Genomic DNA, 9,990 nt, shown 5'->3' with positions numbered 1-9,990 from the left:
TTAGATCCTCTGCAAGTTTTTTTTTCATTTTTTTACTGAAGCTCCTTATGTGCTATTTGTATGAACAGTGATTTGATGGTATTGGGTTGTAACAACAGAAAATCTGGGTAATAGCATATTAGGACTAACAAGCCTGTAATCACAAAAGGCTTCCAGTGGAGCAAAACAAAGATAAATGCTCTCCTATCTCCTATTGCTATACGATAAACACCAAGGTCCTTCCTCTAAGTGGCCGGTGACATCATGAAATAAAATCTGGGGTTTCTGTGGGTGTGTAGATCAATTAGATGAATTCTTTCTCCTATAATTTAGACATTCAGTCACTGGACCATGCAGAAGATAATTGGAAAGCAGCCTCAAGGTGACACAGAATGTTTTCTTTAACAACGCTGTAGCCATAGTGTTGAGATGACTAGAGAAAATATTTGGGTTTCCATTTACACAGTTAATCCGGTGAAAGAAGGAGAAACTGAAAAACGGGGGACACGGTATAGCCTCTATTTGTTGTTTGTATGGATATGTATTCTGGTTTTAATTGTTCTTAACAGCCCGTTGTAATGAGGTTATGAGGGTGCCGCTCAATTGGAACAGTTTACAAGGGAGGTGTAAGCCGCCATACACTGCTGGTCACCAAATGCCCACCACTAATCTTGTCTCAGTCAAAAACATAGTGTGCACCCATTTAAAATGGACTGAACTGTACCCGCAACCCGGGTTAGAAGAAGAGAAAACACTTTATTATTCAGTGTGGGGAAATGTGTCCTCTTGTGTTTTACCCACTTTTAACATTTTATGGGAGCAGTGGTCAGCCATAAGAGGACAAACGATGCCGATGCCTTGCTCAGGGGGGCGTCGGCGGGATTATCCGAACAGAACGTGCGACGTTCGACCCCAGAACCTTCTTGCTGTGAAGCGACCTCCCATCCATCACGGCCATGCACGCATGCCATGCAAGTCCCCCTGGACACGGTGGCAGTGGTGAGCACTGTTTCCTCACAACCAGAGGGTTCTGGGTAGGAAACCAACGAGGGCCCTTTCCGGGTGGAGTTTGCACGTTCTCTCCTGTGTCCCCATGATCGTGAGATCCCTCCCACCCTAATCGAAAAAAGGCAAAAGAAAAAAAAAGACAGCAAATAGTCAGGTGCTACTGTTGCCCCCATGGCTGCCCGCTGCTCCTCAATAGTTGGGATGGAGTGAACGCAGGGGGCAAATTTCCTCGACGGGGATCAATAACGTCATTATTCAAGTCGACCGTGCTTGTGCCCGTGTCCATGTCGCTGGGGTGCTGCAGCTCCAGTGGGAAGCAGGTAGAAGCAGGTGGGAGAGCAGGTGGGGAAGGCGAGATGGAGGAGGAGGGGGAGGAGGTGGAGGAGGAGGAGGAGGAGGAGGTGGCTTGACGCGCGCCCCCGTCCGTCGCGCGAGGATATTTGAAGGAAGCGGTGCGCGTCGTCTCGTGCGTCGTTTTGTTGCGCCGGAGAGCGAACGCGCGAGGTGGAGAAGCGGGACGGACGAGCGCGGGCGCAAATAATCCACAGCGGCAGCAGCAGCAGCAGCAGCAGCAGCAGCAGCAGCAGCGGCAGCGGCAGCATCGTCGCCACCATCGTCAGCGGCATCATCATCATCACCACCATCAGCAGCGGCGGCATCATCATCGCCACCATCATCAGCGGCGGCGGCGGCGGCAGCAGCGCAAGCGGCGTCACTCGGCGCCTCCGCGAGCCTCCCCCTGGTCTCGAGCGCGGAACCCGAACCCGCCTCCGGTTGACGTTACACGGCGCGAGAGCTCCGCGAGAACCTCGACGGGTTTTTTTTTTGTTTTTTTTTTTCGTTTTTATTTTTTTTTTTGTTTTTGTTTTTTTTTCCTCCTCGCTCTCGGCTCGGCCGCTCCGCCCGCTCGCTTCAATATTTAATGGGGAAAATGGCGATGTGCGCCCGGTCCTACGGTGTCCTGTGTCTTTTCTCCATCCAAACTGTCCTGATCATCAGCGTCTCCACGCCGACCGCCGGGACGCACCTCTTCCCCCAGAACTACACGTGAGTACGCCGGGCGGTTGTTTGGGGGGGTGAGCCGTAGGGGGCGGGGGGGGGGGGGGGGGGGGGGGGGGGAGGCGCGGGTGAGGACAGGTGACCCGAACAGGGTGAGATGGTCGCCCGATGCTGCCGCTGCCGCACGGTCCCTGGTGTGGAAGCAGACGCTGCTTCCACCGCGAATGAAGCCATCGGCTGTCACGTATCATTATTATTATTATTATTATTATTATTATTATTATTATTATTATTATTATTATTATTATTATTATTATACGATTTAGTGCCATTTAGTGCGCGCGGTCCCTTGTTAACCCTTAAAAATAATAAGACCAGACTATTAGGCCAAATGAAAATAAAACCCGAATTGGTTTGTTTTGCATTGCGTGCCGTGGCTTATAGTACAATATACAAGAATTATAGTCGTACGCACGATAGGAATATATGTAGGAACTGTAGGAATATATGACAAAAATAATGTGAACATTTTACTTCAACGGCGAAATCTGCGTATCTATACGTATTGTTCTCTTGGAATAATACTTTTTTTTTCATTATATTTTAGGTGTAATTGTTAGAGTTCCCCGTGAACTCTCACCATTTCACCTCAAATAAAACTTTTGACCTCACCGCATATCGCCTCTCTTGGTATTTTAGGAAAAAAACATCTCAGCTGGCCCATTTTCTCGAGCGGACCCAGCTCGTCAGTGCATTGATTTGGCTCTCCGTCTTCTGGGATGATCAGTGCGTCCCCTGCGTCTAGGATTTAGTTCAACAAGGACATTGGGTTTTCTGAGTAACTGCAGCAGAAAATTCCCTTCCTATTCAAATTGTTCCACTTACTTTGCACATGACTGTTTTGTAAATTAGCTTTAAGTGTACAGTATGCGTTTTTATTGCCCCTGCGTTTATATGTGTTTATTATAGTGCTATTAACTAAAGAAAAGAAAGAAAAAATAAATAAAAATAATAATCAAGAGCAACAATTGAGCTGAATTGCACCATTATTATTGTTATCATACAATTCTGATGATGGACCTATAAGCTGTATATTTATGGCAAATAAAATTGGTTCATACAATGAAAGAGGTGTTTCTCTGTATGTATGAATTAGATAGCTAGTTGATTTATAATTTGCACACATAATGTAAAATTAGTTTATAGAAAAAATACACTTTGTGTATGATGGTTGTGTCCGAAGTCTTAAAGATACTTCACACAGATTTGCAGATGAACACACACGTTTTCAGCAGCACACACCATGATAACATGTATGTAATATGTATTTTCATGTAACTCTTAGCAGAGAACAGTTACGCCTACTTCAGGCTGGGTCACAGATTATAGGTTATGAATGAGTCTCTGGAGTTTTAAAACTGGGTTTGTGTCACCCACTTTCGTGTGCTATTTGCCCATATGTGACAGTTACCTAATTCATGTGCAACACGTTCTGCTGTATTCTTCCTTTAAGGTCTGTGGGTGTTACACACACACACACGCACACACGCACGTACGCAGGTGCGTGCACACACACACACACACACACACACACATACGCCGGTAATGTATGTGTGTGTGTTAGAGGGCTGTAGTGCCAAATAAATATCTTAACGGAAAAGGGTACATCCTGCATTTTATTTTTCCAGTGCAAAAAGTAATATTTCTTCTTATTTAAACAGGCTCTCACACTCGGCTAGAAGCCATTCTTATCTGTGTGTGTGTCTGTGTGTGTGTGTGTGTGTGTGTGCGCGTGTGTGCGTGCATTTCTGTGCATGCAGGTGCTACTGTATGTGTTGGTAGTGGTATTATTTCTTTTCTTTTTTTCTATTACTGAAATTCTAACAGATGAAAGCACAATCATTGCAAGGTAAATTATTCGGTCAGTTTATGAAAAGTCTGTGGATTCTTTTTTTTTTTTTTTTTTCTTTTCCCATTGACACACGCGTATGAAAAATGGCCTGACTGTCATGGAAAGTTATTCCAGAGTTTGACTTGGAATGAGGACATCCATTGCAGTAGAGCGAGCACAGTGGATGATACAGTAATGTCTGGCCCATGCACAGGTTTCCAGTTATTTGTCGAATCTTCTGCCCACCCAGTTATTCCTGGTCAGTGAGGACCTGCGGCATTAAGCCCATGGACTTGTACACACATCAAATAACCACTAAATATCAAATAACAAAAGAGAAAACATTTGAATATGACATTAGGGAATTTATTTTGTATCTATTTACGTCTCGCAGAATGTGACACTCACTGTTCATACTGGATACAGTATATTGAAATGTATCTTTACACATGGAGTAATAACTCTTTTGCCTGAAGAAGGGGGCAGCAGAACATCGCAGACCAGGCTTGTTTTAGTCGGCCTATAGCCTTGGCCTATAACTCAACCCCAGGCCCTCAGGGGATTGATACATTGATCAGTGCAGTTCCCCTTTGCAACTTTACCCCTGGCAGCAAAAGACACATTTTCCAACAATGACTCAGATTCAGGCTTTATTTTCATATCTCTACAAGCTCTGTGTGTCCCGGGAAGACGTTCTCGGGTCCAACAAGACTGCTCACAAAATTCAAGTTTGATATCAAGCGGCAGAGCGCAGATCTGTTATGGTAATGCCGCCCTTATATTAACGTTTGACATTGTCTGCGTTGAATGACTTTGGCTCTTTATTCTCGCGCGGATGATAAAAACCGACAAAACGTAAGAAGCGGGAGTGTGGACGCGAGGGTCTGTTTGGGGAAGGGAAAGATGGAGCCTTACTGATAGATCATTTTTGGTCCAAGCTCAACGCCCCAGTTGACATGCAAACGCATGCATATTTAACGCGCGCGTTTGATGGGCCTACTTACAGTACGGTATGATGCTCTAGAGTGGGTTGAGCCGTGGTTGCTCAAAGTGTGTGATTTACTGTAATACCCACCGATCTGTAGGGGTCCACATGCACAATGCGTTTTTATTTGCCATTTCCAAGATGTAGCGTTCTGCTATGTGCTTTAATTTTTACACAAATGTCGATTTTAGTATTTGTCGTGGCGCCTCCACGGTTTGCGTTTACACTCACCTCGGAATGTATGCATGACATTCCTGCTGCATCTCGTGCTTTTTTGCACCAAACGTTTTTGTTTGCCCGTCCCTGCGTGCACGTGTGGAAGGCTGTACTGTGCACACGCTAGACAAGTCGAGAAGAAGAAGTCGCCCTCACTCCGTGACGGAGGTATTGTCAGCCGCTGTTAACGTCACGGCGCTCGGCCCCGGCGCTCCCTTCTCGCTGTGAGCCTGGTCCCGGACGCCTGTTTTCGCTTCATAGCTAGGTGACCTTTTCATAGGCAGCGGGCTCTTTTTAGGCGGTCCGCATGGCGCAATCCCTTTTTTTTCGGAGGGCCCCCTCGCCTGCCCTCGCTTAATCTCGTACCTGTATACGCAGCCCCTACGCACGCTTGCCTGTGTGGTACTTTGGCCTCGGTGGAGTCTGCTCCGGCTAAACGCCCCGGTGATTATGGCAGGCGCTGTCACATCTTGGCAGACTTGCGCTGTTTAATAAATCTGTCTTCTGTCTTGTCTTCTGAACAAATCTGACATTTAAAGCTGGCATTTTTCTCTGTCATGGTATTAAAGACAAACGACTGTGATGCGGTCTGCTGTTGATGCCGGTGATTAGCTGTCTACCGGCTGCTACCGGGAAAGGTTGGTGTAGACTCAGCTGCTCGCTCGCAAATTGCGGCGGAACGTCGTCATGTCACCGCCTGACGTCAGGTGACCGCCGCCGTGCAGAGTTGGTTCAGTCGAGCGAAAACGTTTTCCTTGGCCGTGCTCGCTGAGGGCCATGGAGCCATCACGATAGGGCGGCCGCCACCGCCGATTTAAGTAGATCTAGCAAATATGTTGAGACATTAGGTCATTTGTTGCTTGACAGAAGACATGCGGTGATGAGATCCCGCTTGTTTGATCTCTTAATACCAAACTTGGCTCAGTCTCACGGAGATCCAGCTTAGGGTGCACTTCTGTCCGAGCCCGGGCTGATAGAACCTGAGTTTGATTACAGAGTCTTCCACTCTTGGTCGCTGATCCAAGACAGAAACCCCCACCACCCCCTCCACCCCCTCCACCCCCCACCACCCCCTCCTCGGTTCGACTCAGGCCGAGCGGAAGCACATATTCAGGACGTGACAGCAGAAGCAGGTGCTGATAACTAATGTTGACTTTAGGAGAGAGACACTGCGTGTGTCCACACAAGGCGGGGCAGAGCTGGTGCCAGGTATAAAAGCGACACACAGATACATATATACAGACATGCAAACATAAAGGTATATTGACTGTCGTAGTGCGGTCGATTTTGTTTTGGTAGGAGACGTCGTTCTGTCTTTCGACATCCACAAAATTAGAGAGAAACTCGACACTCACACGGCGGGACCCGCGGAGGTAACATTCTGACATGTATGATTCGTAATTCCCGACTCTTGTTTTTGCAGAATGATCCACTGGGCCGGGCGCATTGAGAAGGAGCTGGAAAAGGTCCTCCAGCACGTCACCGGAACGCAGCAGATGAGATCGGTGAGTTGACCTACGAAATTTGATCCGACGCGCGGCGCTGCGACATTAACTCGGCAACGATCGATCCCGGTTGGGATTCACACTTAAACCACGTGTTTGTGTACAGTATGTGTGCGCGTGTTCTGGTGTCTGTATGCTTTTCAATGGCTGTTTGCGTGTGTGTGTGTGTGTGTTTTATTGTAGAGCAGATGGTGAGCAGAGTGTGACTGACAGCGTTTCACCATATTTCTACCGCGTGTGCATGTTGGGGAGCGCTTCCAGGGCTTGTAATGGACCCTGAGATAAATGCTTCATTATTGCTGTGTGGCTGAGTGTGATTCAGTCAGGCCCGGACGGTGCCCGCGGCTGTTTTAACGCCGGTGGTAACCACGGTTGATGTGACGGCCATTATGACGGTGACGACGCTGACGGGTCCGGCGGTGGAGACGGTAGGTAGACAGCGAGAGTCCTGGTTTAAATGACGGCCGTTTGCTGTTGACGTGGTGACGGAGGAGGCGGAAGGTGGAGGATGAGGATACGGAGATGCTCAGCGCCCGCTGAATTACAATTCAGATCAAATTACAATGAAGTAAATCTCTACTTTTCTCGCCAACGTCATATTATCCGTCCTGGCGATTGCTTACGTACGCCGACCGCCTAGCCGTGCGTTGGCGTGCGCCGGTCTGACGGTGTGTGTGTGTGTGTGTGTGTGTGTGTGTCGTCGTCGTAGTGAGCGGTGGTGAGAGAACATTTATCACGGCCCCAAACAGGAGTCGTCGCAGGGTGTGCTAAATGGCCCAGCGTGCCTTGAAAAGCCATTTTCTAAATGGATGCCTCTCTCTATACGTGTGTCTGATAGAAATCTTCCCAGGGCTATGCTGACTGGTAACAAGATTGCTTTCCTCTGCATCCCCCTTCCTCTTCATGCGCAGTTTATTCTCTCAGGAAGAAAAAAAAAAAAAAAAAAAAAATATATATATATATATATATGAATTTAACTGAATTTATATGTAAAGAGCCTCTGCAAATTATTTTTTGAGTTCGTCTTGACGTGGCGGTCGGGGAAGTAAGGGAGTTGAATTGAACGTGCTCCGTTCAGTTCGGCCTTGTTTGAGGTATTTTTATTCTCGCGAGGCGGAGGGCGAGAGATCAATAGCGACAAGCTCAGAAGCAGACGACTGTTTCCGTCTCCGGCGATACGACTCCGCCTCAAAGACCGGGGGAAAAAAAAAAAAAAAAAAAAACCTCACGCCGAGATGTCTGTCTCCCCCCGAATTTCGGCTCGACCCGCCGTCGAGTTTAGAGGGTGATCGTTTGCAGTTTTGTTTTTTTTGTTTTTTTATAGATGGAGCGATGGAGATAGAATTGTTAAGTGTACTGTACACAAAGACACCGCTTTAATTGTGTGGAAACCCTCTTGTAACCCATCACACATGCGCCCGCACACACGCGCACGCTCCTCTCACCTCCTCTTTAGGAACCCTCTTAAACGGTAAAGCCATATGGACCGCACAGTATGTAGAGGTTGTAATTGGTTTCAAAGAGAAGAGGCCAATCAGCGTGAATATTTTACCGCCGCACACACCACTGCTCCTTAACCCCCCGAGCTTCAGCCTCACACTTTATGACGGTGCGTAGCGAGCATCCTCTCCACCCCCGCCATCCATCCCATACCCTTTCTCCGCTCTCTCTCTCTCTCCCTCGCTCTCTCTCTCCTCATTACCCCCAAAACGTAACCTGAGAATGACGCACGCGCTCCGGATCCCTCTTATGAAGTCCGGCGAAAAGCCCACGGGCGGCTCCTGGACGCTGAAGGAGTAATGGACGCAGCGTTTATCGTAGCAGCCATCGCTCCTCAAAAAAATGAACCCGGCGCAGCTGAACGTCCTCCCAGCCAAGGTTGAGCTACCCCCCTCCCCCCCCCCCCCCCCCCCGTCCTCCCGCCCTTCGTTCTGTGTGTTTGTGTGGTCAACACTTTATCATTGGCTCGGCGACCACATGCTGGCTGCAGATTTATCTCGGTCAAACACAGACTCTCATACCTCCTGTCAAACCCCCCTGTCAAGCGTCGTTGTGTGTGTGTGTGTGTGTGTGTGTGTGTGTGTGTGCGTGTGTGTGCGTGTGTGCTAGCGCGTGTGTGTGCGCGCGCGTGTGTTTACCGTTGCCTTGCCCTCCACGTTTTCCTCTTAGCGGCAACACTTGCGATCCTATCCCCCATTTCAGCCGCTGTGTTAAACAGTCCGCGCTCCGATACAATTCAATTCCACCGTTTTGATTTTCCAAAATTGATTTTTCACATCGCGATACGTCGATACGTGGTTCGGAAGTTGCGCGATCCATTTTCCATTTTCATGCCACTGCACTCACCAGTGATTTTAAATCTTAATCTTCTTTGTCGGATTGGATTTGCTCCGTGAAATGTTTTTTGTGATGCACGTCAGATGGTGTATCGAAAAGAAAAACTATATCGATGTAGAACCGTGAGCCACCTCATCAACATCTCATTGAATCCATATTGAATCCAATCATGACCCTTTATATCGAAATCGGATCGAACTATAAGATCCTGGGTGCCCCGCCCATTTGTGCCTTGTAAATGAACTGGTTTTCTTGTGGGTGGAGCCCAAGTTTTAACCATTTTAATGAACTCGTGACCTCTGTGACGGTGGAGGGCAGAATGCAGCCTTTCCTTTGCATCCAGCAAATTCACAACTTTATGCCCCCAGACCATCTCTCCTTGTGCTCTTACTATCCTGTCACACTGTCGTCACACGTGGTCATCTCTACCTTGCCACGTCAACCACAAAAAGAAGGGCTTGGATCATTTTGTGGATATTTCAGACAAAAGAAATCTCCCAAAGTTACTTTGTCAGGCTAATTACTTTTTCATTTTTTACTTTTGTTTCAAGGGTAATTCATTGTATTGACTTTGAATGAACAAGAATGTGGCAGCCAATAATTTATTTGATTAAAAAAAAAAAAGTATCATTTAAGATAGGGTTCTGTGTATGCGTTTCCATTGCCTCCTGTAACCCTCTTCGCTGGCCCTAAACTTCTTTGGCAGACAGAAATCTCTATAAAGTGTAAAGCGCTGGATTGACCTACTATGGAAATGTTCGATAATCCGTCTCAAAGGCCGAGCGCTGTACTAGGCAACATGCACGCACATGCATTGGACTACATGTCGTACACACACACACACACACACACACACACACACACACACACATACACTATGCTGTATCATCAGTGGACAGTGATGTAACGTCTGATCAATGTAATAGCTTTCTTGATTTAATAGCTCTTACTCCTGTGGACAATTTACAGGAACATTCGAGTGCCCCTCCTCCCATGGCGAGCAATTACCTTTAAAGGAGAGAGAGAGCGAGAGAGAGCGAGAGAGAGAGAGAGAGAGAGAGAGAGAGAGA

General features: G+C 47.5%; 1 protein-coding gene across 1 annotated transcript in view; it reads left to right on the top strand.

Annotated features, from left to right (window-relative positions):
• Window positions 1-1,918: 1,918 nt before the first annotated feature.
• cacna2d2a (calcium channel, voltage-dependent, alpha 2/delta subunit 2a) overlaps window positions 1,919-9,990 on the top strand; it is a gene marked incomplete at its 5' end in the record, with an annotated part of 134,713 nt that continues 126,641 nt past the window's right edge. The window contains 2 exons of the mRNA XM_080000311.1: window positions 1,919-2,034; window positions 6,502-6,583. Of these exons, the coding sequence (XP_079856437.1) occupies window positions 1,919-2,034; window positions 6,502-6,583 (198 nt within the window). The remainder of the gene's footprint in view (window positions 2,035-6,501; window positions 6,584-9,990) is intronic.

The sequence above is a fragment of the Zeus faber genome, assembly GCF_960531495.2.
Source record: "Zeus faber genome assembly, chromosome: 5".
NCBI classification, from domain to species: domain Eukaryota; kingdom Metazoa; phylum Chordata; class Actinopteri; order Zeiformes; family Zeidae; genus Zeus; species Zeus faber.
Note: the sequence above shows the minus strand (reverse complement) of the source record. Positions and strands in the feature narration are given on the sequence as shown.